Genomic DNA, 27,694 nt, shown 5'->3' on the forward strand with positions numbered 1-27,694 from the left:
GTATTTGTCTAATATCATCGACATTTTAGCTCTGGGACTATCGTTCTTCCTCACTATCAGTCGAGAGAGCAATTGGAAGAGAAACTCTTGCTTGCTATTCGCGAAGGCTGCGAAGGTTTTGGCTTTGTATAGAGAAATTATTTCGATCAATGTAAAAAGTAGATCAAAATGGAACCCTTCTTCTACATTTCTTGCATGGCATAGATATTTGCCATGAGCACGTACTCTGACTTTGATTCCGCCAATGACTCAAACGCTGGTCGCCCGATGGTGGCGTTCCTCCACTTTTGACAAGCGCTGAGTAGCGCCCTCCACACCGCAGCGTCCGCCTCCACAGGCATCGTCTTGGCCAAGCTCCAAGCTTCTTCCAGCCGATTGGAACGTCCCAGCAAATCCACCATGCAGCAGTAGTGTTGGATCCCCGGAGTGATCCCAAACTCGGCCACCATCGCTCGGAAGTAGCTCTTTCCTGTCTCGACCAGACCGGCGTGAGTGCAAGCCGTGAGAATCGCGAGAAAGATCACACCATCAGCCTTCACGCCAGTGTCTTTCATCTGTCCAAACAGATCCAAAACTCGATCGCTGCTTCCCTGCCGACTGTAGCCTGTGATCAGCGAGCTCCAGGTAGCTAAGTCGGGCTTCTCGAGCAAACCATCGAAGTTTAGGTGAGCGTCGGTCATGTCTCCACACTTGCCGTAGAAACCAACCAGGGAAGCTGCCACAAACTCGTCGTCTTCCAATCCACTCCTACAAATCCCAGCATGGATGATCTTCCCAGCTTCCAAGTCTGCTAAATTTCCACACGCGACGAGCGCAGGAACGCAAGCTCTGGCATTTGGTGACGGACAGTGCACTCGAGCCTTCATGCATCCAAACAGCTCCACCGCAAGCCTGTTGTCGGAGTTCTCTGCGTAGCCGAGCAGCAGCGAAGTCCACGACACAACGTCGTGTTCTTCCATCCTGTCAAAAACCATCCGAGCATCCACCATGCTGCCACACTTGGAGTACATGTCCACAAGAGAGTTTCCAACGTAAATGTGTCTCAAGTTCCTTGTAGCAGCCGCTCGAGCGTGCAAAACCACCCCTTTTTCTAGTGATCCCATCTTGTCACCGTTTCTGGTTGCTAGATTCGAGCAGGCCTTGAGAGCAGCCACGAAAGTTAAGTGATTTGGTTCGCAGGAGCCTGGCTTGGAAACCATTCGAGTGAAGAGCTCCAATGCTGCCTCCTCCTGGTCGCTGTCTGCGTAGCCGGAGATGAGAGCAGTGTAAGAAACCACGTCGGGACGAGCGATGGCATCGAAGACTTTGCGAGCCTCGTCCATGCTCTTGCACTTTGCGTACATGTCGATCAAGGTGGTGGCCACACGGATGTTTGAGTCGAGCTTGCTCGCCACCGCGTAGCTGTGGAGTTGCTTCCCATGGCACAAGTCTCTCGAGACACTACATTCCTTGAGCGCTGCGAGGAGTTGGACCCTCTCGTCTTGGAAATCGATTGCTCTCCTCTGCCATGAAGTTTTAGATTACAAGAAGAAGAAGAAGAAACACAAAGAAAACTCACGAGTTTGTGTTGCTCATGTAGTGATTTACTTCTTTCTTCTCCCTGTTGATGCAAGTGTGTCAAGCCAGAGGAAGAAAAATTGGTTGAGAGAAAGGCTACTCACGGGTGCTCTTTGGTCGTGAAAAAATCGCTCTGTTACATGTTTGATCTGGCATGGTTTGCTTTCGGGTAAAAACTGGAAGAAGGGAAAAACAAAGAGAAATTCAAATGCTCACGAGAGTGTGTTGGCCGCGGAGCTGAGCTGCGAGAAATCTAGCCCTTTTGGTTATAGCATCAATCGTTGCTGCCTAGAACTAGAAGAAGCAAATCTAAGAGCAAAGCTTTTCTTTACAAAAGAAATACTCACGCTCTGGTCGAGAGAAGGTCAGCCCCGATCGCCCAAAGCGCCCAAACGATCGATCCGGGAAGAAAATGCCCGCCCTCGAGATTTAGGGTTTATTCACTTTTCTCCCCTTTGGAGAAATTTGGAAATCTAGGGCTCTAGGAAGCGATGGGGAGAATGAAGCCGGCAGCGCTGCTCCAGCAGAGCAAGCGCAAGAAAGGCCCGTCGCGGCTCAGCCTCCCCACCATCATCTCCTGCAACGTCGTCGTCGTCTTGCTCTTCCTCTCAGTCCTGGCGCTTCACAGGCACAGCCAGTGAGTCGGATCGACGAATCCTTTCTTCCTCGGATCTCATGCTTTGATTTATTCGTTCCAGGAGCGGCAGCAGCAGCGGCAATCGGAGTCGCCAGGTGAGGAAATGAATAGATTTTTGAGAGATCTTTGCTGGGTTCTTGATGCAGGGCATTGGTCGGAAAGAAAAATTTGGCATGGATCTTCCCAAGTATGCGGTAACATTTTTATTCTTGTTTTCAAGGAATTCTTCGTTCTTATGCTCTCTTTCTCTTTGTGAATCTAGTTGATGAACACAACCAAAGGTGTCATCGTTTTGGAGCTCTTCCGCGACGAAGTTCCCAAAACCGTGGAGAACTTCGCAGTGCTTGGGTACCATCGTCTCTTCTGGTTTTCTCTTCCCTTGCTCATGCTTTGGCTCCCAGGCAGCAAGGATATTACGACGGTGTCAAGTTCCACCGAGTCATCAAGGATTTCATGATCCAAGGTGGTGATCCCAGCGGAGATGGAAGAGGAGGCGAGTCCATTTGGGGTGGATCCTTCGAAGACGAGTTTAGACCCAAGTAAGCAAGAGCTCTCGTTGTTGAAGTTTGGAGATTCTCATGGTTTTGTGTAGCTTGAAGCACGAACCATTCACGCTGTCCATGGCAAACTCTGGCCCGGACTCCAATCGCTCCCAGTTCTTCATCACAACCGTGGAGACTCCACACCTGGACAACAAGCACACCGTGTTTGGACGCGTTGTGCGTGGCCAAGACGTTGTCAAGGCAAGCTTCTTTCTCTTTGTTTGTTCTTCAGCATCGCTTACTTCTCTCTCTCTCTCTCTCTCTCTCTCTTGGTTGTGTCTTTTAGGAAATAGAAGCCCAAGAAACTAACTCGGAAAATCGACCCTTAGTTCCCGTTACCATTCACAGTGTACGAGTCGGCAACGATCTTGCTTAAATTTTTTTTTCCGCGTGTATTGTGATTGCGATGAATCTTACCAGCCGAGGTGGCAAACGCGTGTACCTTAACCTAACACGTCAGCGTTTTACGTGGAGAAGGGAGAGCGTGACACGTCAGCGTGCGCCCTATCCCACATGCGAAGGCGTAGAATCGTGCCCTAGGTAGAGTATATAATGGGAGCGCCGGACTAATGCAACTCATACCTTTCTCGGCCTTTTGGCTAAGATCAAGTGTAGTATCTGTTCTTATCAGTTTAATAGCTGATATGGGGCCACGTGCCCCAACGCTATTAACCTAGTTTTTTGTGGGAGGAGGGCCACCGGTAGCTTGCTACCCGGCTCTCCACGTGTCGCTTTGGCCTTACACTACCGCCTTAGCCTGGCACAACCCAACCCCCCAAATTTAAAACCAAAAAGGATATTTAGGAAAATCTAGCTAAACTTGTAATTTATAGGATAATATAGTGTTTCTCAGTTTTATATTGTTTTTCAAATTTTACTTGATACTCTTCCAGTTCTAGATATGAGGCAAAATAAAGAACTTCATAGTTTTTTATATGAAAACTTTTAAGTTGCTAGATTAGAGAATATTCTAGAATATACTTAGATATTTAGGTATATTCTTTATACCTATAAAGCGAAATGTAAAGAAAATCCAAATTAAGAACACTAAAGTATTCACACACGATTTAAACATTGTACATTAAAACCGTTTTGATCAGCTAAAAACTAATCGCTCAAGTGACCAGCTTCATTTCAATACCAGAATGTGGATATTCAGTACCGTGGTTCCTCTGCTGCAGACGAAAACACGTGAAAATACTTGTAGGGCAGGGACAATAACCCTTAAGCAAACCTAAAATCACCAACTTATTTAGTAGAATGATGTGTTTTACGTAAATCCGGGTTAGTAGCTAGATGGAAAAAGGCTAGCATGGTTAGGTGCGAATTTTGTAACCTACTGGTTGTCGGTTCGAATCTGGTGATGATGAAATCGGGTGAGAAAAAAAGCATTTTGTTTTGAAATTCTTTCTAGGTCACAGCTATGGCGGCATCGCTGCTCTCTCTCCTTTGCTCTTCTTTCTCCCTCGACACAGCAAGGAATGCGCGCGTTCTTACTGGAATTCCGCCATCGCCGAGCGGCTGCATTCCCTTTTCCAGCGGAAGGAGCACAAATCGTCCGAGCAGGATTTTGGCGACGAGCAGCTGGAATGGCGTGGCCGGAGGCATCGACAGGGAAGCAGCGGCCAGGGATTTGCTGGAATGGATGGCGAGCAAGGGCGTGGCAGAGCCTGGAGGTGTGGAGGTGAGGCGCGGGGAGCTGGGGCTGGGGCTGTTTGCCAAGCGCAGCGTGTCCAAGAACCAGGAGGTGGTGTCCATTCCCAAGACGCTGTGGATGGATGCGGACACTGTGAGAAGGTCTGAGATCGGTGAGTGCTGCGAGGGATTGAGGCCGTGGATCGCAGTGGCGTTGTATTTGCTACACGAGAAGGCCAAGCCTCACTCGGATTGGAGTGCTTACATTCGTGTTCTTCCACGCACGCTAGATTCTCCACTCTTCTGGTAAGCTCTTTTTTTCATTCGAAAGAAAAAATCGTGAAGATCAAACTTAGCAACCATTTCCAGGTCGGAAGAAGAACTTGCCGAGCTCAAAGGTGTGATGTGGTCGTCGCCAATGCCATCCTTATTGTGTTGGTACTAACGTTTTCTTCTCCCGTTCTTTTCCAGGTACTCAGCTCCTCAGTTCCATGAATGGTTTCAAGGAATTTCTCAAGCGTGAATATGACAAGGTGATGACGGAGGTGATTGAGCCAAGGCCAGATGTTTTCGATCGTAGCCTCTACACTCTTGAGGCGTTTACCTGGGCTTTCGGGATACTGCGTTCTCGGACATTTCCACCACTTATCGGAGATAACCTCGCGTTGGTACCACTGGCGGACTTTGTAAGTTGCTGCATTGCTTTTTTTTTTCTTGCTCGAAACTGCTTAGTGTTTAATTGACCCCGATATATAGCCGCTTCGCACAGGTAAATCATGGCTTCGGGCTGACCAATGAAGATCCTGGCTGGAAAGTCAAGTCTGCCGGAGTATTCGCTCGCCAAGAAACTTTGACGTTGCAAGCTGCAGCGAATTGTGCTGAGAAGCAAGAGGTGAAATCTCGAGTCTGTTTTCCTGTTTGAAATCTCACCTTTTCCTTGTTTTCCTTCGTAGGTTCTCATACAATATGGGAAAAAGAAAGGGAATGCACAGCTTGCCACGGACTACGGGTTTGTGGATAGCGATGAGAAAAACAACCGGGATAGTTTCACATTGACTTTGCAAGTATCTCTTTCTGAGCGTTTTGCCGATGACAAAGTGGACATCGCACAGATGGCAGGACTGGATAGCACTGCTTATTTCAACCTTTACAGAAATCAAGGCCCTCCGGAAGACATGATTGCGTACCTCAGGCTCATTGCATTGTTCGGATCCGATTCATTCTTGCTAGAGGTATGTTGCGAAACTCTCTAGTAGTCATTGTAAGTGAATTCCCTCCGCGTTTGCAGGCACTATTCCGAAACACTGTCTGGGATCACTTGAGACTTCCTATCAGCCGGGAGAATGAGGAGGCTATTTGTGAAGCTATGATCGAGGGCTGTCGAGCCACGCTAAGAGAGTACAGCTCTACTATTGACGAGGTACATATTGTACTTAATTCATTGTCGGTTGATTGCTGTTTTTGCCAGGATACCATGCTTTTGAACTCTAGTGAACTTAGCACACGAAAGAAAATGGCTGTGGTTGTGAGACTTGGCGAGAAGAGAATCTTGCAAGAGCAGCTACAGTGGTTCGAGACGCATCTCGCAGATCTGGACAGGCTTGAGTTCTATGCGGAGAGAAGACTACGGGACTTGGGATTGCTGGATGACAAAGGCAACATGACGCCATGGGTGTGCTTCTGTCTTTTCCTTCGATTTCAGGGGCATCTCTAACATTCTCATCTCTACAGGTTTTCAAATCTTAGAAACTATCCCATCCAATTGTGGTTCGATCCAGCGTCGGTAATCGGCTATCGGCTTGATGTATACTACAGTGATAGAGGTTAGACAAGACATTTGAGTGAAGGAGTGAAGGATATCATCTAGATATGAAAAAAGTTAATATAATTCGTGTTCTCACTATATAATGAGGCACTTTGATAGCTAGATAATCTTTGTTTCTGCCTTGCTAATATGGTATTAGAGAATAAATCTGGTACGGCATTAATAAATTGATTTATGCATTCTTATTTGATATTATAGTTTTTGAGGATTTTTATTCATAACTAATATGCATTTATGTAGAGACTATGATATGAATACAAGCAATGAGATCACATTTTATTATAAATCATCACTTGGATAAGAGAAAGTGTTTAATCTTTTTATCCTTAATAACTTTCTTTTCAAACTCAAACTTTAAGCTTGTGTTTGCATTAATTTCAGTCCAATCTAAGAACAGCTTATGAAATAGTATGGCAATGACTACTTAATAGATTAATATTTATACTCTTAATTGATCCACTTGTAATTATGCCTAAGAAGTATCTGTTAGTGTCATGCTGGACCGACCTATTAACCACTAATTGCAAACTCAAAAAGGTTTACTTTTTACCTAGAGTAACATGCAATAACTTATGGTAACATAACCACCAATAAGCTAATAGTAATCCTACCCACTCAAAACATAACTTTAAATTGCTAATATGCCTCACTCATGAGCCTAAACATAACTTGTACAAATAGTACATTTGAAATCCATCATATTGAGCCTAAATAAAAGCTCATATACAATATAGTATAAAATAGTAATAGAAATTGACACCTAAGGGATGTATGCAAAGCCATAGCAACTAAACATGAACCCACTCGAATCATTATTTTCATCTTTACATATGTAATGAGATTAATTGCCCAATTTTATTGGATAATACCCATTGAGACTCAATTTTTAATACTAAATATAGCATATGTTGTTTTCACCCTTTACCTCATAATGAGTACTATAGAATGACCACAGGGTAAAACCAAACTCTTAAACATATGTGCCAAAGGCAACAGAGTGGGATTTAAATATTAAGGCTTTGGGACACTGAATGAAGAAATTAGAGCATAAAATAACTTTTGAGTGTAGAGATAAAAAATAAAAAAGCAAGAGCATAAAACAATAAAGAAAGTTTTAGAGTATCCAACATCTAACACTAAGATTAACATGTAATATAGACTCAAATGAAATCTAGCATTATACCAATAGCTTAATGTAAGTCACCTATAAGCACATTCACAATAAGCACCCCCACACCAAAATTAATATATAAAACACCAAGATTAACATATAAAATGAATTTAGTGCTATTAAAGTATACTTATAGCTTAACATGAGGTATTCCACCAACTATAGAGTTTAGTATAGAACCAAGATAATGTCTCAAGTTGGATCTACCCACTATCCCTATTATATATTTGGCTCATTCTAGGTTTTCACCCTATTCCCAAGAGTGAGATCTTAAGAATTCAAGAGGCTGACCAGAAAATTATTAACAATTAGGCTTGTAAGAGTATATTATTAGATTAATCAATTTCATATATTATTAACCAAATATAAGATTAGATAACAAAAGGATGATTTGCAACCTAAAAAGCCACAAAGATCACAACACCCCTCTACAAAATGGTTGGCGAGTATCTATCTAAATATTATGAAAAATAATTAAAATATTATATTATATCAGAAGTTGAAATATCTCTCTTGACTGCTAGAAAAAAATCTCCTTAACTCATTAAATATCAGAATTCTAGAAATTTTTTCCATTGGTTTCTAAATAAAAGTAATTAATAATTAAATTCAAGAAGAAAACCAAACATTGCTACAAATAGATGTTTGGATATTGGCATATTACATCATCTTACAGTTAATATTTTATACTAGTAAGGAATCTAGGTTTAGATAAAAATCAGTCTTTGAAACTTTTTTAGTGTGATAGAAAAATTATTGATAAAGTAGTGGGAGAATTCAATATAAAGAAACTATAATAACAAAAAAGTTACTAGGATTACAATTTTCAGATTTAGGTAAAAGAACTCTCCCTCCCTCCTCCCTCTCTCTCTCTCTCTCTAAAAATTTCATTTATACATCCATCTTATATAAATTTTGATCATATTATGTACATGTACACATGTAATATACATTAAAATATACTTAGATCATATTATACATGTCTAATACACACAAAACACACTCTTGTATAGATAAACTGTAATCATATCATATTGTATAACTTAGGTATATACAGGTATGCATATACTTAAATTATATAAAGTGAAAGTAATAGATTTATTAGATAGGCTTTCAAAAACAATAATGAAATTAAAATTTATTCCTTATATTTTAAATATTGCACAACATCAACAAACCATACATTTTCTTCTATCATCATTTGCATATTTTTGTCAATTATCCCAACAAGACCTGTCATCTTTAACTTCTCATCCACACACTTTACTTTCTGGACTTTTGGAGCATTCCCACACATAAAAGTATAAACACGATTCTTCCAAAAAGCACTAATATCTGTAATAAGGTAGATAATCCATTTTAAAAGCTCTCCTTTATGCAAAAGTTCTTTAAACTTTATGACAGCTATTTCCTCAATTTCTGATTTTTCTTTATGACCTTTTTTGTGCAAGAATAGATCTTCAATGTCTAGCATATCCAAAGCACATATCCAAAGTCTGTGCTTGAGATAACTTTGTGTTAATAAAGTGAGAATACAGGAATTTGTTACTTTCTTACCTTACTAATATAAGTTACAATTATATCAGATCCAAACCTAATGATATTTCCATTATGGAGAAAAGACCGAAAGGATTTTTGCAACAAAACAACAAATAAATTCATCATTATACAATAAAAAATGCAAAGAGGATACCTATTGTTTTCCTTGTAAAACCTTAGGTCATCCCATTGTCCTCTTTAGGCATTTGCTGTACCATCTCACAGTCGTTTGGCCTTGGCATTTGTTGTACCATCTCACAGTCGTTTGGCCTTGGCACTTGTAGAGGATGCTTGTAGACCACATCCACTTTTTCCTTGTAGACCTTTGGGATAAAATCCACTTGTGCTTTATTGTCCAAAAACTCCAAAAGCAAGGGAGCAGAATATGCTTCAAACTTCACCCCTAGGTCTGATTTGCTGCAAACACCCATATCCTTGATCAGCTTCTGTATGTCTCCACTGGCTGTGAGATAGTTCCACAAAGCCCTCACCACGAGTGGTTCTCCAATCTCAACAGTTTGAAGGGAAACCTGTGTTGCATCCTGAGGAGGAGCCGAGCAGAAATCTGCATCCGGTTTGAAATGCAAAGTCTTGTAGCTGCTCGCCACAGTCCCTCTCGGCCTGCCGATCCCTGCTTGTACAAATTTCAAATCACTGTCCGTGACTGCCAGGTTTACAGGAACTCCCATGTACACCCGCAGCAGCAATAAAGTTATGACCACCTCCCAACACCCGGGATGGAATGATGGTAGTGCAAAGAACCTCACAACATCGTCCCACACAGATCTGTTGATGGAGAGGGCAGGGCCTGGTCGCCTACACAAATCATCTGCCTTCTTCAGGAAATAGTCTGTAGCGACCAATGGTTGCTCCTCTGAATCCCGTAAGAACATCTCTAACACTGTCACGTAAAACTTGTATCTGCCTCTGTAAACACCAAAGATCGTGCTGAAGTCGAAATCGTCCACGTCTGTCACAAACTTCATTGTGTACTCCTTGATAGATTCAGCGCTAGAAAAGCCCCCAAAGTCTGAGTACACATAATAGCTGAGTATGTCTTTCACGGAGCCTGAATGGGAGTCTAGCATCCGTATCAAATGCCGGCCTGTCCCAGATATTATGGTCTTTTCGAACTTCATCTCACGCAGAGCTAAGACGAGCTTGTCTAGCATCGACCGGTTCACCTCATTTACAGTCTTGCTTGTAAACCTGTTCTCCAGTAAACGTGATAGTTCTTGGCATTCGTCTATTATCACAACGCCGTCCCAGCCTACCTGTAGTTTCAGCTCATCGAGCATGTCAGAAAAGATGGTGCTTGCAGCTTCAATGTCGGATGAATTGCCGATCAGACCGAGAATCCTCTTCGTGAGCTCCCACCATGGATCATAATTCAAGTATGAAAAGTATATCTGCACAACACAAACATTTTAGCTCCCTCACAAACCAAACACGAATCTTACTTGTTTAAAAAGCCAGACGAGCGGGGTAACTTTGACGCCTGCAGAGCGAGCTTCTCTCAAAATGTAAAACCTGGATATGAAAACTGCTGCCAGGCACACCATTAAGGCATCTACTGGAATGACTCCCTCGGGATACAAGCGTCCCAATTCTGTTGCAACGTGATTAAGATCTCGAGAACCTTCATCCCCTGCTCCACTACCCGTAACACCCGTCAAGTAAATGGAGTCCCTCTGACAAGATATTTCGTAGAGCGTCCTTGTTTTGCCACTGCCAGAAGCATCAACCAAGAAGCAGAGGTTTGTATCCCGCAGCTTCCGAAGCACCTCTGACGCAGACCCGATATAATCTCCATCCTTCAACCCCTCTAGTAACAGAACCGGCCTGCCTTCCAACGTACATAACTCCTTGCTGCTACGAGAATAAGAGCGCTTAAAATATTGCTCTGGAGGCATGGAAGGAAGACATTCCTTCACCCGTTCCCAAATTTCAGCACAGACGGCATCAACGTTCGTCCGGGTTAGCGCCCCTGGAACAGCGATGGCCACAGAATTAAACACAGCCAAAGGTCGAACAGGGAGTGAGAATGACACACAGAGAGATTACCAGATATCCAACACAAAAAAGAGAGATGGCTCAGGAAGCAAAAATCCTTAACCATGACCAGACATGGAAACCAGAGCAGGATCCTGACAAGAAGTAAGAGGACAGTGGAGCAGGAAAACTTGAAACGCAAAACCCAGCTCTAAGCCGACGAAGACAGAGACAGCATTAATAAAACGCAAGGGAAGCAGATGGCTGTGAATTCAATTACAACCACGAGCCAGACACAAGCACCCAAGAACAGCGAAGCAAGACTTTGAAACCCTATAGACATCCGCCGTTTTCATGGTGCACTAGGAATACCAAGAACTGACAAAAAAAATGGGACTTCCGACATGGATGCATGTGCAAGGAAACAAAGGGCTTTCGCAATTGCTTACCAGATCCACGCACTGCAACATTCAGAACAAAACAAAGTTGGTATTAGATCTGGAAGAAAAAACTATAACTAGAAAACACAAAGAATGCTTACCATTACGTTGGAGGAGGACGAGTTTTTCCTCCCGCAGCTGTTCTTCCTTCATCCGCAGCTGCTCTTTCTCATTCCGCCAATATTCCGCCAGAGATTGATTGCCACTCTGAAAGGCAGAGAGAAAAGATTCCCCAGCCGCTTGGATCTGCGGCTCAAGACGCGCGATTTGAGCCTGCACCTTGGCCAATTCCATTTTGCTAGCTGTAACCCTATCTTGAAACCTTTTGTATATAATCACTAGAAATACACAGAAGAAGAGCGAAGATGCTGAGATCACAAGGCAAACGACAGCAAAGGACGGATACCTCACCCCACATATGTGAAACAGGCTCTTCAAAGACATGCAAGGTTTCTCTCCCCAATAGTGAACGTGAAGTTGGCAGGGAAACGAGCAGGGCCAGAATACTGGGACTCCTCCCACCTATTCCGGTGCCCCGGATTTTTCTTCAAGGAGTCCCTTGCACTGGCAATCTCCAACCGTGCTTGGTTCCCAGCCAGCCATGACTGGCAGAGGTGGCCAGTACCAGTCTCGAGGAAACGGTCCATGGTCCAAACGGACCATGGACCACCCCCATGGTCCCAACCGAGCCGGCCAAGCGGCCGAGGGCGACGACCCCCCCAGCACCGCCAGCCCCTGACAGCAACTCAGAATCAAAGACCACCTTCACCTCCCAGAGGACAAGAGATGCAGCCCTCACAGCACCGCAACAACACCCACTCCACCAAAGAACCCAACGCTACAGCTTGGGAAGAAAGTCGCCCCCAATGCCTGTGGACAGAAAAGTACCTTTGATTGCGGCTTCACTTCTTCATGAAGTATAAATCTTGCTTGTGGCTCGACAAGAATATAACCAAGTACCTTGCCCTCACCTCCATGTAAGGTTCTAAAATAGATACACGGGAGACTAATTGCTAGCTATGTTGGCTTCATTTCTTCATCAACAGCAGCTCCCAAAAGATTTAATCCTCTTCACTTTTGGTGGAGTCGCTCTACCCAAGCATTCCCACACGTTTGTCTCTACAAGTTTGTATATAGGAATTTTGGAGATTCAATGCAAACATACTTTATCATGGTCAACACAATTATATTAAGTTCAATGGGAGTTGTTTTCTTCAAATCCAAGGCACTGCTATGGGGTCTAACTTTTCTGTGGTGTATGCTCGCCTTTTTTTATGTTCCCTCAAGGACAAGTTTAAAGCCACCTCTTCTAAATGGCTAATATATCTTAACAGATATATTGACGATCGCATGGGAATTTAGGATGGATCAAAAGAGAGCTTGGAATGCTGGTTGGCTGGCTATAAAAGCCTCTACAACTCTGTAAAGAGACATTCTCCACCGCTGCTGTGGAGTAACCAATGGTAATTTTGTTACATTCGCATCCTTGCAAGCCAATGCTGCCATGCCACACAAACTCACATAAGTAAGAGAGCATATAAGTAGTCATCCCTCATTCATTTGTTTCCTCTACTTGCTCTCTATTACAACATGACAACAGCACATAAAGGATGTGGATTGCATAGTGGTGTTTTGATCTTGCATGATCACAGCACCGTGTGAGCACTCGAGGATACAAGAGTCCGAGTGCAACTCAAACTTGTGATTCTGGCATTGCGCCTGTCTTTCAAAGATGGCACCATCTTCCATACAGCTAGCTCTGGATTTTTTGGTCTCTGAAACTTGAGAAATTTGAGTGGAGGAGAGCAAAAAAGAAATCCATTTGCTCACCACAAAGATTGGAGTCTCTACAAGACAACGTTTGTGTGTGACAGGAGTGAATTTGATGAAATCACCTGTTTAGGGTTTAGGGTATCCCCCACACCAAGTGCTGCGCGGGAGCACTATTGCTACTAGATTTGTGCGATGGAGCATAGAGCACACTATCTTGGTCCATATAATGGATTGTCTGGAAAGCTTCAGAAAGGAAGGCTCCTGGGTATCCATGTGCACAACGCTATGAGTTATTCTCTCATAGGGGAGGTAATGCCAAAGTTCAGCATGAACAAAAGTGTCGAGGATGTGTGGAGCTCCATGGAAGATATTGGTTTGTGTTTAGTGGCTTTTGAAAGGTGGTGGAGTCTAGGCACCTGCATTTTTCAAAGCGTGGGCCTTTGAAAAAGTGGATGTCTCAAATATCTATAGATTCGAATGAGATCACTGAGGTCCAAGTGTTCTACCTTTGATACAAAATAACTTGTGGACTCAACATGACATCACATATGTATTACGAGGGGAACTTAACCTCAACCAAGAATGAAATGATGTTCAGACATGATCACTTAAGAGTGCGTCTGCATCCATCATCTATTTAGGGTTTAAGATGTGCACAGTTAAAGGCAAAAAGGGCCATTGATATGCTTTGTGTCACTGGTCAAGGAGAAGGAGTGTTAGAGGCCCGAGATCAAGTGTTGCCTTGGTATTTTTGCTAAATCTATGGTAGTAGACACATCCCTTTTGGATCCTTGGTAGTCCTTTTATGGCTATGGCTGTTGAGAATTGTTAGTAGTTTTTTCCAAAAGCCCTTCAATGCCTACTAATACCTACCTTGGACGTCAGTTCACCCTCAACACCAGAAAGTGGCATTCATTTGCAGTGAGCTCTGGAGATACCTCCTCCACAAGAGCACAACCAAGAAATGACATGCCAAGACTCAAACACTCTCAGCCGTTGCACACCACCACCTCCAAGTCCAAGAGTTGAGATTCTTCTACATGCAGTACAAGCCCTAGAGCCAAGATGGTAGTCGTACGGAGTTTCTGCCGATAATGCCTTTGCGAAGCGAATCCTGGTGAGCAATGCAAACCGGAGCTCTCCAGGAACCTTAAAGTCACAGACCAGCCTGTTGAAGACATCCGTAAGATATCTCTCACACGTAGCTCATCGTCTTGGAAGAATACCAATCCTCGGTTTTAGCCGCAGCAAGAACTTCCAAGGCTTACAACACGATCCCCGCGTCAGTGGAAACCAAAAAACTAGCCAGAGACTGGAAAAAAGGAGAAGATTTTCGTGCGGAGAAGAAAGGAAAACTCATCGTCGGAATCGAGTTTATAGCGTCACCAGCGTTGCCTTGGACTCTGTCGTAAAGTCCTCTATCATGGCGTCCTCCTCGATTTTCCGTATTGCAGCGTTCCTCCTTCTGATCGTCCTCTCCAGTTCTTGTGCTCGAGCGCAAGATGGATCGAGCTCTCCATTGAGCTGGGCTTGACTGGACGCTCTCAGGGATCAACGCCACGAGAAGCTCTTCGAGCGCGGGTGGGTCTCATGCCTGGATTGAATGAGATATCTCGAATCAGTGCTGGAAATAGGGAAAACTCTATAGATTGACTCACCTCCCTGATGCTGGAGCTCCACCTTGTCAAGAGATGGATCCATTTGCGCCTGCCCGCGAATGGGAATGTAAGTGATGACCTTGCTGTGATAAGGGAAATTCTCGCCTTGCGAAAGAACGAAGAACAAGGTAATCTTTCGGTGGAACGTCCATCTCCCGGAAGAGAGCTCCACCGCCCTCACGCAATGCCCGTTCTGGGCAATTCCTGCGATCATGAGTGTCCACGAGAAAACGTTCTTGTTCTTGATTTGCCACGTAGCGGTTCCGCTCCTCGTGACTCTCGAGCAACAGTACCAGATTTTCTTCCCCGACCCCGATCGATCGATCGATAGATCTAGCGAGCTCATCGGAGGTACGCGTTGCGATCGCCGCGACTTGGCCCACGGGCGGCTTGCGTTGCAGCTAACGACCGATTGTTGGAACATCTTGGAAGATTAACTTCTTGTTCGGCCCTACCTAGCTATCGATCTTTTCTTCTGGGTCTTCTTTGCTTTCTTCTTGGAAGCTAAAGGATAGGAATGAAACAAACACTTGATGGGCGAGGTGGAGTACTATGCGTCGCGGCTGCGAGAGATCCAGGAGCTCGACCACGGCAAAGCGATTCATGCACAGATCTCGGCCAGGTACCGCAAGGTCTCTACATTTCTGGAAAATCTTCTTGTGAAAATGTATGGCCAATGCGGCAGCATCGAAGACGCGAAGGCTGTCTTTGATGGAATTCGACCCAAGAATGTGTACTCCTGGAATATCATGATTGCGGCATATGCCGTGAACGGGCATTTGATTGAGGCAATTGGTTTGTTCCAGGAGATGGCGGTCAAGCCGAGCAGGGTCACGTTTCTTAGCGTTCTAGCGGCTTGTGCGCAATTGCGGTGCCTAGAGATTGGCCAGGAGATTCACGCGAGAGCTCTTTGCAGCGGGTTTGGATCTGACACCACAGTTGCGAACTCGCTCATCAATCTCTACAGCAAGTGCCAGAGATTGGAGAGCGCGAGGTACGTTTTCTCCGTCATGCCTGACAGGAATGTGATCTCCTGGACGTCGATGATTGATGCGTGCGTGCAGTGTGGCGACCACCGTGAGGCTCGTGCTCTGTTCCTACGTATGGATCTCGAAGGAGTGAAGCCCAACGAGATGACTTTTTCCAACCTCTTGAGCGCGTGCTCGTTGCTCGTCCAAGGTCGGTCGATCCATGCTCGTCTCGTTGCTTGTGGATACGCAACTGATGTTGGTGTTTGTAATTCTCTTGTGAGCATGTATAGCAGGTGTGGGAGCCTTGAAGAAGCGACTAATGTTTTCGAAAACATGCCGGCAAGAGATCGTGTTTCTTGGACTGCAGTGATCACTGCATATGCCCGGGTTGGGCATCGTCACCACTCAAAGTCAGCGCTTGAATGCTTTCGAAAAATGGTCGAGCAGGGAGTGGCACCCGATGAGATCACGTACATCAGCGTCCTGGGCGCATGCTCCTGCGCGGGATGTCTCGCAACTGGCCGGATGATTCACGAAGACATCATCTCCCAAGGGTTGGACGCACTTCTTCCCGTGAGAAACTCTCTGGTGAGCATGTATGGCAAATGCGGGAGGCTGGACGAGGCCAGGGACGTGTTTAATTTCACAAAGGGGAAGAGTATCGTGTCCTGGACTGCTATGATTTCTGCATATGCCCAACACGGGCATAGCGAAGAGGCACAGTCGGTTTTTCAGAGAATGGAACTGGAGGGAATCCAACCAAGTGAAGTCAGCTTCACCAGCATTCTCTACGCTTGCAGCCACGCAGGGTCGCTTTCTCAGGGGCATCGATTTTTTCTGGCTATGGTGGGTGACGAACGGGATATCTCACCGCTTGTTGAGCACTACCACTGTTTGATCGATCTTCTCAGTCGCTCGGGACAGCTCGAAGCAGCCGAAGAACTCATACGAACTATGCCTTTCGAGGCCGATATTGTTCCGTGGATAGCTCTGCTCGGCACGTGCAAAGCTATCCTCAGATTGGAAGTGGGAATGCGAGTAGTGGAAGAGATTCTTCTCAAACTTACGGGGTCCAAGTCCCCGGGGCCTTACATCTTGGTCTCCAACTTTTGTGCTGCCGCCGGGAGATGGGATTATGTTGTGAAAGTTAGAAAGCTCATGAGCGAGACAGGGGTTACACAGAGACCGGGTTGCAGCTTTGTCGAAGTTGGGAACGAGATCCACGAGTTTGTAGCTGGCGACTCCTCTCACGAATGCTACCATGAGATCCACGAGGAGCTCAAAAGTTTGCACTCACGGATGAAACAAGCAGGCTATGTACCAGATACAAGCCAGGTGCTATGGGGTGGAAATCAAGAGGAAAAGGAAAAGAGTCTGTGCTTTCACAGTGAGCGGCTAGCGATATCTTTTGCTCTTGTCGCTAGTCCTCCAGGAACTCCGGTGTGGGTGACCAAGAACTTAAGAGTTTGCACGGACTGTCACACTGCTACAAAGTTCATAGCTAAACTTGCTAGAAGAGAGATTGTGGTTCGGGATTCCAGCAGGTTCCATCGCTTTAGTAGTGACAATGGAGGCTGCTCATGCGGAGACTACTGGTGATCAATTAGTGACTGGGAGACAAAACCAAAAGAAAAAGAGAAAAGTTTTTCATTGATGCGTGAAGATTATGATCTGTGGAAAGGATTAGGACATGCCGTGGCAGTGGAGACTTGGAGAAATAGTTCACGAACTAAAACTAAAACAATGGCAATGTTCATATCACAGCACCATGGAGGTGAAGGGAGAAAAAAAGAAGAAGAAAGACGAGCTCTGTTCTTGTCGACAAGACTCCAACAAGGAACTAAATCCCAGGAAGCAGTAGTTATGCAACTGAGTTGGATATATGTCTTCATGCTTGGGACAACTTCTATTGTACTTGCGGCTATGGTTTAAACAAGATAATTACTATCTCAGTATAAAACCATACTTTTGAAGGAGCGCTCAACGCTTAGCTTTTCTACAAGCTATAGAATACCATGTACAAAGTATTAGCTTTTTTGAGTTTTTGGTTGTTTGAATTGCTATATTCATTTTTTTATGCTGTTAGAGAATGGCTCATTAATTCTAAATTAAATGGCCACACTTAGTTCCATTTCAAGGTTTCAATGCACAAATCCTTTCTCACGAAGAAGATCACCACAATGTGCAGTGTTGTCCAGTTTATAGGGGCCTACTTGAACCAATAGCATTAAATTCCTGAGACACATCAGAAAAATGTCCATTAATATTTTTATTTCACTATTTTCTTCTCTGGTCCTTTGACGAATTGTCTCGTCAATTTAAGTCTTATTTCTAAGTTGAAACAACTCCAAATCCACCAACTACTCTACTGTCTTGTTTAGAACTTCACACACCCCAAGATCCGGTTTTGGTATCTCCAAATAAAGTTTGTCAGAAAATTGAATGGTCTAATTTCAATAATAAAGTTGACTTTTCTGGCTGTGACAACCACAGCCAGCCAGCAAGCCACAGCCTGAAGGCATTGGCTGTGGCCGTGGCCTTGCCCAATGGCCACGGCCTCAATTGCCAATGACACTGCTCTGACCTGGCTTGCTATACAGCAATGGTTGCTGCCATGCTCACTATGGCACTGCACGACTGTATTGGGGACGTCTAGGGTTTTGCTGCCTTGGTGGTGTGCTTGATCATGTTGGGGCATGCTCTAGTGATTACGTTGGGTGAAAGTGATTACTCAACATCTGGGTTGTGTTTCATTTCTCTCTCTCAATGCAGAAGAATCAGTTTTGAAAGAGTGATCTCGACAAGCATGAAGTCCGATCAACTATAAGTAGAGCAAGCGGGCAATAAAGTCTTCTCCAATCCAAGAGCTTGGAACAACACGTTTTTCTTTGCCATGCTTTGTTTCTTTTGCCTAGCATTGGATAAGATTAAAAAATTGTGTGGGAATATAAAATTGTCAAAGTATACTCTAGAAGTGAACAGCTTTGGAACCGGTGTGGGTTATGCTGATGATGATGATGGTGATGGGAGAAAATGGACTTAAAGATTTTATCATAGCACTTTAAGTTATTATCTCAAGATATTAGATGGTTTTTGATCATGGGATAGGATTTAAATATATTGTCACCATGCATTTTTGGAACATTTAAGGATAAAATCTCTCATCCAAAGTAGTTACCCTTTTCTAAGTTGTTTATTAGTCTTCATATAACATAATCTAAGGGATATAAAATATTGGCATACCAAATAGTACAAAATTTCTGTTGTAGGAGACTAAGGACTCCCCACTAGTGCAAGGATTGTATAAGGACTTTAAGTCAAAATTATATATAAATTTAATAGTTGGTGGCAATCTAATATACTCATAGCTACATAAGCATCATATAATTTGTTAAGTAGATTGTTCTTGAACTATACAAATACCTTTGACAGAGTTGTACAATCTACTAATGACTATCATTATTGAAGAAGCTTCTTTGAAGAAGCTACTTGTTCTATAGCTTCTTAAAAAGAAGCTATTTGTTCCATACTGAAAACCAAGATAAACAAATAGCCAAATGCATACTTGAATTCCTATAAAGGAAACCAGACCTTTTATGCATTGAAAACAATCCTCACTAACAATCTTCCAAATCGGTTTATATTTTTCCACATGTCTACATGAAAAATATGCTTTTCGTATATCCACTTGAATATATTTCCTATATGCTGCACTTTTTGTACAGGTGGAGTGACAAATATATATACTCTTAACTAGCTCGTATACAACATCTAATGCTCTCTCTAGCATCTAAGGCAAACTAAACCTTACGCACTCGTTAATTCTGATTTGAATTACTTACTGTTTTTAATAGATTATAGTTTACTAGAAATTAAATTTAAATTTTAAAAAATGCTAATGGCTGGATCCAAAGGTACTCACTAGATTCAGTCAGGTAAAGATGACTCCGGCACTCAAGTTCCCGGTGCCAAGCTGCTCATGGATGTTCTCAGACTATATATTGCTATTGCTTTTTGCTTTTTAAAACTTCATGTAACAATTCTTTCATTTTGCATAAAAAATCTCCATGTGACCTATTCTGATGTACCCAATGCATGAATAAATACTCAAAATTCAAACAGTCGGAACAAGGATCGGACTAGCCAACCTTCCCAGCATCATGATGGTAGCTTGCGGGTTAGTCCCTGGTGTAGACTTGAACACAGCCGCCGTGGGTATGCCAGTCCCACCGCGGATCCACGGGACTCGGGGCTGTAAGTCGAGTCTCGGAACGCTGGAGCTCGTGTTGCGTTCGAAATGCAGGCGCTCGTCTCGCTGATGAAAAGCCCTGGCCAGGTGATCGATCTGCAAACCCTCCAGAAATCTGCGGATCGATTCAAGGATCACTACTCGTGGCTTGTGCAGAAGATCGCAGGTGTTTCCAGGGGCGAGCTCAAGCTCGTCTCGAGGAGCATCGTAGATTCAACCATTATCAGGCCCCGGAAGATCTGGTCAGAGGCGTGGATGCCAACGACCTCGAGTAGGGCGCTCCCTGGCGTTGAACGTTGACTATAGCATTGCTGGGGCATATCCCCCATTGTCTTGCCCATACTGGGCAAATGCTGCACGACGGAATCCCAAGCTTTTGCAGATCCCGGGCATCTCCAATTCCGCTCAGGAGCAGCAACTGCGGCTGCCAAGAGCACCCGCGGAGAGGATGATCTCGCTACTGGGTTTGGAGCTCAGAATCGCTCTGTGTTCATTGCCAAATTCATCCATAAACTGGACTCCAGAAGCTCGTGGAGCTCCGCTGCCTACGAGACAAACTTATGACACCCAAACAGCAGAAAAATCGAAGAACAGTGCGGGAAGAAGAAGTGTACCTGAAGACCAGAGATGTCGTCGCGTACAGCAACACTTCGAGCTTGCTGGGATGTGCATACTCGAGGAGATCCGCCGAGGAGTGCCGGACGCCATCGCTGTCGAAGATCACGCCGCCAACCTTGGTGCCCAGCTTGTGCTCGAACTTGAACCCGTTGTCGGGCAGCCCGGTCTCCACCAGCGCCCGCTTCAGAGACCGCTGCCAAGCCGGGATGGCGGGCTTGAAAGCTTCGGGCGAATCCCCCGCAGCCCCCACATCCTCCTTTACCACAGTTGACTAAGCTTGACTATTTTGGCGTGTTGTTGACCTTCGTTGACTGGTGTTCCCCGCCGAGGACTCGCCCCTGTGACCCGGGACACCATCCTCCGACAGGAATGCTTCATCCGGTGAGGTTTTGTTGTCTGCTTTAAAGAGGTTCACGTGCCATCCTTCCTGCCGCTCCAGAAGCAGCACCGCAAACTTCACTGAGAGCGTGGCTGCAATTGGGCAGCTAGAAGCACCCCCGCCAACAACAATGTAGTCGAACTGGGCTGCGGGATCGAATGTGGATGCATTCCTACTTGTTCCTCGAACCTAGTAAGACACACAGAACAATTATCAGTCCAGACTTTGTACAGACTCCAGAAACAACGTCCAACCTCGAACTGAATTTACGAGCAAAGCAAACATGAACAAGAACACGAGACGACCCAGTACTAAACCCATTCCTGTTGCACGACTTATAGCCAGAGATAGCTTGCAATGTCGCCTGCCTTTGCATTAATTAATGCCGGATACGTGGATGACGCTGCATGCCTGATGGAGAATGGTAACTGATATTGGACAGCGGTTATCCAGCGCTTTCATCAGAACTTTCGGATTTCAACATGTCTGAGTCCCACTAGAGTCTGAAGTCTGAGTGAGTCCCACTAAAGTTTCTAGTATATGGTAGAAAAATCTAACAAATAAAAAATCTCAAAATTCGAATCTGCTCTGAAAAGGATACAAGAATTGGTACTCTTTCAGCATTTATCACAATAGCCATGCAAAATTTGCCATCACTTTCTTCCAGGAGATGAAGTTGGAAGGAGCAAAACCCTGGAGATGATGCCTCTTTTGTGATCGTTCTCTCCCAGATTGGCGTGCTCGAGAGCAATCGGAGTTTCTTTACCAGGATTTTGGAGTGGAGCACTAGGTACTGCTGCATGTTGCTTGCCAAGAAGAGCATGCCATTCGTCTGGATAAGGTGGACGTTGCACTTGCCAGAAGCACCAAAACACAGAAAAACATTACGGATGTACAAATGAATTTTTTTAAATGATAAGCTAAATTGGGTTAGAGGAGCTGGGAAAGTACGATTTGGCGCATGCGGATCGAGGGATGACAGCCGACGCCGCATACCCGGGGGGGAGGAGCTGCTTTGGGTGCTCACAGTGCGCTTCCATCGCGGCATTCATTGAAGATGCTTGCTGGAGAGAGGGGCAAGCGCAAGAGCAAGGCCAAGAACTTCCATCTGGTTGGCAGCGGTGGTACGATTCTCCACTACGGGAAATCCAAGCACCACGACTTCGCAAAGCAGGGAATCTACGTGTATATGGAGGCCTGGACGCTGTGGGATTGTGAGGACTAACCCAAGGCAGCTGGCTTAACCATCACGGACATGCCAGCTCGGTAGTACTACTACTGCGGCCAGAGACATCTTTTACTCGGATACTCGGACACGGTCGACGCAGGAAAGAGGAGCTTAGCTCTCCCTGCAAGTGAAGAACGAGCTGGATACCTGCAGAACATGTTGTACAGTTGGCTGGAACTAAAAGACGAGAAAGCAAAGAACCCACCTATAGTCAAAGAACATATTCGCAAAGGCATAGTCGATGAGGTCCCTGAGCTTACTTGCATCGATTATGTTGAGTTAAAGGCGGATGAACTATTCAAGCTCAACACTGAAGAGAAACGTGACAAGGCTGCGTGAGCCTGGAGCCTTGTCGAGTTGCTCGAGTGTAGCTATTCTTTCTCCAGGCTCCTGTCGAGTTGCTGCATAAGCTCCTCTATCCATCCCACTCCAGGCTGTCTGTCCATGTCGAAACAAGTGTCCCGCTATGAGCAAACATACTAAACTCCAGGCTCTGACAAGGCTGCGTGAAGTGGGATGGATAGAGGAGCTTATGCAGCAACTCGACAGGTGCAAGCCATACGCTGAGCTCCACTATGACCTGTTGTTCGTGGTTCCTGAAAACATCTACGGTTCTTTCTCCGAACATTTCTGGTGAAGAACGGGTATGAGAAATCCCCTGCAACCAGTGAAGCAATTTGTACTGAAGATCGACCTGTAGACTTCGGAATAACAATGCGAACCAAGACTACGCATGAAGCCATGCACCAGCTTGATGGCGGCGTACACGCGTAATGGCAAGATCCGCGAGGAGATGTTCCGCCAGGGTCGCTTTTCCACCCCCAATGATTCATACACAAACAACAAGTCTTGGGGCTTTTTGCTGGGAGGAAGTTAAAAATCTCACGTTACATAAATTTCATAACTGCTTCAGTTGAAGTTGGGAACTTCATCTATGTTGAAGTTGGGAACGAGATCCACGAGTTTGAAGCTGGCGACTCCTCTCGTGAACGCTACCATGAGATCCGCGATGAGCTCGAAAGGTTGCACTCTCGGATGAAGGCTACGTATCGGATACAAACCGGGTGGAAAAGCCTAGCGATAGCTTTGGCTCTTGTTGCTACTCTTGACCAATTTGTACGAACTATCACACTGCTACTAAGTTCATAGCTAAGCTCTCTGATATCGTATTCTATCAGGTTCCATCGCTTTAGAACGATGGAGGCTGCTCATGAGACGTGATTGATCAGTGGGGGGACATATGTTTCTCGTGGAGATTATCAACACTGGATTGGATCGGAACATGCCGTGACAGTGAAGACTTGGAGAAATAATTTTCACGAAGAGAAGCTACAAAACAATGCGAGTACAAAGCGGAGTGCGATGTCCGTGTCACACAACAGTGGAGGCGAAGGGACAAAAAAAAAAGAAGAAACCGTGTTCGCCTCCAAAATGAAAGCAAAGTGGAAGATATGCTCGTCCATCATAGTTTTGCGGAGCTGCTCGAGTCGATGGTGTTGACAATTACTCTCATTGCGAAGTGAAAGATTGGGTGCCAAGATGAAAGCGATGGTGATTCTCACGGACTCTCCTCGCTCGTGGATTCCCTGCTAGAGGATTCATTCACCAGGTCAACGGGAATCCTTCAGTGGTGATTTGCGAAGAAGCTTTGGAAGCATGCGCTTCTTTTTCTGGGGAATCTGTGAAAAGACACGATTGGTCCTCTTTCTTTGCAGTTTCAAATTAATTTCCTCAAGAGACTCTACTTCTGCTTCTTTTGGTGGATACTCTCTCACTCATACTCAGGTACATGTTCTACTTTTCTTCTTGGGAGAAGTCTTACGCTTCCTCTTGGAACAGGAGAAAGATTCTAACACACTTCGTATCTTGGACAGAGCGAGGCCCTTGGCGAGGGCTTCTTCAGGTGCGTTGCTTTCGAGTTTTGAGCCCCACACACCTGGAGGTGAAGAACTCTTAAACTCGTTGGTATGCAGTCTGAGTTTCTTCATGAGCACTTCAATCCACTCAGAGAATATCAGAAGAATCCTTCCTAGCGTCACTTGTAGCAGCTCCATAGATTTGCTTCAGCTGCTGGAGCATCTTGTTGCACAACCCACGGCTTTCAGGCCTCGACTTGAAAAGTTTCCAGGCACCCGCTTTCCAGGCTTCGTTCTCGACATCCAGAGCCGCTGGAAAGTAAGAAGTCCCTGCTCAGACTGAGCTTGGTTTGGTGCATTTCCTTATGCAACAGGACTGAGTCAGATTCTGAAAATGAAAGGCAGTGCTCGCTGCTTGCAAGTTGGACAGACGATCAAGCTCGGATAGGGGAAGCTATCGGCAGAGGTGTGCTGCCCCTGGACGTCCGTGTACAAAGTGGACGATGCTGCACATTGTCATTAGCCGATTATATATCTTCATGGAATGAGGAAAGTTCTATGTATTGAAATTTTAATGTGAAATTAAATATAAATGAAATCATTTAGTACTAAATGCAAATGTTTTATTTAGTAAAGTGTTTAAAATATTAAAAAGAGTGTTAAATAATGCATAATTTACACAACAAGGTGGCAAATGTTTCTCCTCTTTGGGCCAGTGATTTGCGTTTGAGCTCCTTGAATGGTCTCATGGGTGACTGTCTGGAGCTGCTGCTAGCCTCGGTGGCCTGCGTTTGCCTCTACTTTGCAGGGTTGAAGTGTTTGCCTTGGAACTCTGCTGCAGCGAGAGAAGATGTTGATGCTTGTTGCCCGCTCCTTGCAAAACAACAGTGATGCCCTGTTTAAGACGAAGGAACTGCATTGAGTATGCGAGAGTGTGGACGATAGTTTGGTTGACAATCTCGCCTCTGTTGTCAGCTCGCGGTCGACTTGTTAGCATCTTGTCCTTTGAGGCTTGGAAGAGCCACAACAACTACTGGTGATCGTTCAGTGGCAAGGAAGATAAAGAAAAGGAAAACGAAAACAGTTCCAAGACATGAGCTTGCATGGAGATTGGAGAATGGAAGGGACTGCGATGTCCGTGTCACACAACAGTGGAGGCAAAAACAAAAGAAAGAATAAAGGAGCTCAGTTGATATGCCGTGCTCATGTTGACGAGACTCATTGTGCGCTCCAAGCCGCTCGAGATTATCAGTGCTGGAATCCGGGGAAATCACTGGTGTTGACGATTACACTCCTCGCGAGGACGACTTAAAGATTTGCGTGCCAGGATGAAAGCGATGGAGATTCGAGAATAACATGATTCTTTCAACGAGAATCATCCAGTGGAGGATTTGCTACGTGGACCGGAAGCATGAGAAGCATTAAACTATCTGCGGAGAAGGGAGAAGGCCTCTCTCTCTCTTATAAATCAGGTACGTATCTTACACTTTTCTTCTAGGGAAGGGAGTAACATTTTCTCTCGAACAGGTCCCCCCATCGCATAGAAAACACATCCTTTTCTTCCTGGCGGACTACTTTGCGTCTTGGACCGAACGAGACCAGCTTTTTCCAACCATTCTACTATTCTTGCAATCAAGCAAACTGTGATACTTCTCACATCGTAGCTGCAGGTTCTTATCATAGCGCTCTTCTTCTTCTTCTTTTTTCCTTTTGCCTTTTCTCATTCTCACTCACTCTTTTGGTTGCAGTAGCGTTTGGCAAAACCAATTTACCGCTGCTCTTCAGCCTCCGTCACATCTCCATCGTCCTCCTCCTCGGAAGCAGTGGTGGCGCTAGCTTTCCTGGGGCTCAAAACTTCCCCCTCTTCCTTGGAGGATTTTAAGAGCTCTTGCTTCTCATAAAACACCAATGGCTCAGCTGGGGAAGCGTGGAGATTTGCAAAGAAATCTTGAGCCTGGCTTTGCTGGAGAGGATTACTTTGCATACTCGGTGCTGCTTGATGGTGATCAAACACTGCATACTCTGGAGGAACCCAGATGCTCCCAAGAACAACAACTTGAGGGGATTTCTGGGCTGCTGTTCCTGGGGCTACTGTCGCCGGTCTTCTCGTGTGGAGTCGATACTTCTGCTTGATCCAACGAAAAGAAAATCAATCGAATCGACTTCGAGATGAAACTGGATCACTCACCTGGAGGTGGCTTTTTACTTCATCGTTTGTAAGACCATCTACCTTCATGAGTTCTCGGATTTGCTTTGGAGTGGCAACTGGATCAAGAAGAAGAAACCTTTAAGAACTTTCGATCGAGCGCTTGAATTCAGAATAACTGTCGCACCTTGGGATCCTCCGAGCTGCTGTAAAGCATTGACAAATCGTCGATGGAGCTCCGGAGACCAGCACCGCCTCGCCTTTCTTTGTTGGTGTAAAGTAGAGTTTGAGCAAATGCCGCTGCTAGGCATTTGCTGCAAGGAAAGCTCTACTAGAGGCAAATTTGACTCGCTGCCTTGAAACTTTATGAAGCCAGTTTTCTTTTGTTCCAGAGATAAGCAAATAGACGAGGAGAGGCAAAGTTCAGCTTGATCCCATTTCTTGTCTCGCACAAAAGGCGCAAAAGCACCGGAATCAGCTGATGCCGTCGATGATCTGAGAGCTTTTCTTGTCTGAGAAGTGGAAACGAAACTATGAATTCCTGTGGGAGAAATCTATGAACCACTTACTTCAAATTCTCCATCCTCACGGGGTGATTGCGATGGGAAACAAGCGAGCTGCATCCAATTTTGCTTTGGAGTGGATGGTCTTTCCTCAAAATCGCGATGATCCTCGGCCTCGCTCTTGGGCTTTCCAAGAAGAAAGCCTGAGCGATTCTCGAGAAAGAGCTCCAGCTTGGGCGGATTTTCCTCTTCCATCTCTGTTTTGTAGCTCTCGTCCAAACATCCCCTGGTCGATTGGATAGCTTCATTGGAAGAGATAAGAAAAGCTTGCAAGGCTAGACTGACTGACCATGCCATGGATTACCTTGCTCGAGCAAATTCATGCAGCAGGGAAGCTCTCGCTTGAAAGCCTCAATCTTTTGCCTTTCCTGTTGGAGAGCTTGCAAATAATCCTCCATCCTCCTCCGAGTTTGCTGGTCACTCGAGTCCCTCTTTACGATCGCGCATCCCAATGTGAGATCCGGCGCCTCTGCTTGCCCAAATTCCTCCTCTGGATTCATCGCCGCAGCGAATTTAGATCACGAGACCAGTTGGAGAGAGCGAGAGATGAAGAAGATACGGATATTCGGTGGCCCCCAAAGTCAGTGCTCGTATATCCCTCGTTAGATACCCGGCCATTGGATGGAAGAAGAAAATACTAGAAGAGGAAGAAAGGATTGGTGCCATAGACCGACGGGTCGCATTGATTACTCTACCGGGAATCTATGTAGTTTGCCCTTCCATTGCCATTGGCTCTCTAGATTCCTAAGTTCCTAAGCTACCACCATAAGATACTCTGAAGAAATCCAAACCCCTGGGTCCCCAAATCCCATTTGTGCAACTTGGGCGGGTATCTCACAATCCATCCATCCAGGATAGAAAAAAGGAAAAGAATTCCAAGACTAAGATGAGATTTACAAATCTTTGGATCGATTT

The 27,694-nt window shown here is 45.1% G+C and overlaps 6 protein-coding genes and 1 non-coding gene across 9 annotated transcripts; 4 read left to right on the forward strand and 3 right to left on the reverse strand.

Annotated features, from left to right (window-relative positions):
- Window positions 1-105: 105 nt before the first annotated feature.
- On the reverse strand, window positions 106-1,971 carry LOC112351351 (putative pentatricopeptide repeat-containing protein At3g23330). 3 transcript variants are annotated; one of them, XM_024689055.1, is made up of 6 exons: window positions 1,905-1,971; window positions 1,774-1,851; window positions 1,662-1,706; window positions 1,559-1,600; window positions 1,342-1,502; window positions 106-1,240 (listed from the first exon to the last, which is right to left on the reverse strand). In XM_024689055.1, exon 6 carries the CDS (start codon window positions 1,197-1,199, stop codon window positions 183-185), a length of 1,017 nt encoding a protein of 338 aa, XP_024544823.1. In that variant the 5' UTR covers window positions 1,200-1,240; window positions 1,342-1,502; window positions 1,559-1,600; window positions 1,662-1,706; window positions 1,774-1,851; window positions 1,905-1,971; the 3' UTR covers window positions 106-182. The 3 variants fall into 3 exon arrangements, with proteins under 3 accessions (XP_024544823.1, XP_024544821.1, XP_024544822.1); XM_024689053.1 differs by having other exon boundaries at window positions 106-1,502; XM_024689054.1 differs by lacking the exon at window positions 1,905-1,971 and having other exon boundaries at window positions 106-1,502; window positions 1,774-1,888.
- A 10-nt stretch (window positions 1,972-1,981) lies between these two features.
- LOC9644524 (peptidyl-prolyl cis-trans isomerase-like 1) lies at window positions 1,982-3,169 on the forward strand. The gene is made up of 7 exons (XM_024689056.1): window positions 1,982-2,194; window positions 2,256-2,289; window positions 2,341-2,388; window positions 2,457-2,542; window positions 2,596-2,733; window positions 2,787-2,937; window positions 3,023-3,169. The coding sequence occupies exons 1-7, from the start codon at window positions 2,049-2,051 to the stop codon at window positions 3,110-3,112; spliced, it is 693 nt and encodes a 230-aa protein (XP_024544824.1). The 5' UTR covers window positions 1,982-2,048; the 3' UTR covers window positions 3,113-3,169.
- Window positions 3,170-3,314: 145 nt separating this feature from the next.
- On the forward strand, window positions 3,315-3,507 carry LOC112351372. The gene has a single exon (XR_002994084.1). It is a non-coding gene; the product is annotated as a U2 spliceosomal RNA (small nuclear RNA).
- A 634-nt stretch (window positions 3,508-4,141) lies between these two features.
- LOC9644525 (fructose-bisphosphate aldolase-lysine N-methyltransferase, chloroplastic) lies at window positions 4,142-6,363 on the forward strand. The gene is made up of 8 exons (XM_002983898.2): window positions 4,142-4,677; window positions 4,741-4,769; window positions 4,843-5,057; window positions 5,141-5,263; window positions 5,325-5,603; window positions 5,660-5,791; window positions 5,840-6,043; window positions 6,103-6,363. The coding sequence occupies exons 1-8, from the start codon at window positions 4,160-4,162 to the stop codon at window positions 6,115-6,117; spliced, it is 1,515 nt and encodes a 504-aa protein (XP_002983944.2). The 5' UTR covers window positions 4,142-4,159; the 3' UTR covers window positions 6,118-6,363.
- Window positions 6,364-9,082: 2,719 nt separating this feature from the next.
- On the reverse strand, window positions 9,083-11,632 carry LOC9644526. The gene is made up of 4 exons (XM_024689019.1): window positions 11,440-11,632; window positions 11,348-11,359; window positions 10,367-10,893; window positions 9,083-10,315 (listed from the first exon to the last, which is right to left on the reverse strand). The coding sequence occupies exons 1-4, from the start codon at window positions 11,630-11,632 to the stop codon at window positions 9,083-9,085; spliced, it is 1,965 nt and encodes a 654-aa protein (XP_024544787.1).
- A 3,215-nt stretch (window positions 11,633-14,847) lies between these two features.
- LOC112351308 (pentatricopeptide repeat-containing protein At3g12770-like) lies at window positions 14,848-17,687 on the forward strand. The gene has a single exon (XM_024688929.1). The coding sequence runs from the start codon at window positions 15,303-15,305 to the stop codon at window positions 17,337-17,339; it is 2,037 nt and encodes a 678-aa protein (XP_024544697.1). The 5' UTR covers window positions 14,848-15,302; the 3' UTR covers window positions 17,340-17,687.
- A 7,814-nt stretch (window positions 17,688-25,501) lies between these two features.
- LOC9644528 (transcription factor HHO2) lies at window positions 25,502-27,577 on the reverse strand. Its single transcript, XM_002984025.2, has 5 exons — window positions 27,084-27,577; window positions 26,786-27,021; window positions 26,404-26,728; window positions 26,259-26,335; window positions 25,502-26,195 (listed from the first exon to the last, which is right to left on the reverse strand). The coding sequence occupies exons 1-5, from the start codon at window positions 27,277-27,279 to the stop codon at window positions 25,839-25,841; spliced, it is 1,191 nt and encodes a 396-aa protein (XP_002984071.1). The 5' UTR covers window positions 27,280-27,577; the 3' UTR covers window positions 25,502-25,838.
- Between the last annotated feature and the right edge of the window lie 117 nt (window positions 27,578-27,694).

The sequence above is a fragment of the Selaginella moellendorffii genome, unplaced genomic scaffold (genome assembly GCF_000143415.4).
Source record: "Selaginella moellendorffii unplaced genomic scaffold, v1.0 SELMOscaffold_60, whole genome shotgun sequence".
NCBI classification, from domain to species: domain Eukaryota; kingdom Viridiplantae; phylum Streptophyta; class Lycopodiopsida; order Selaginellales; family Selaginellaceae; genus Selaginella; species Selaginella moellendorffii.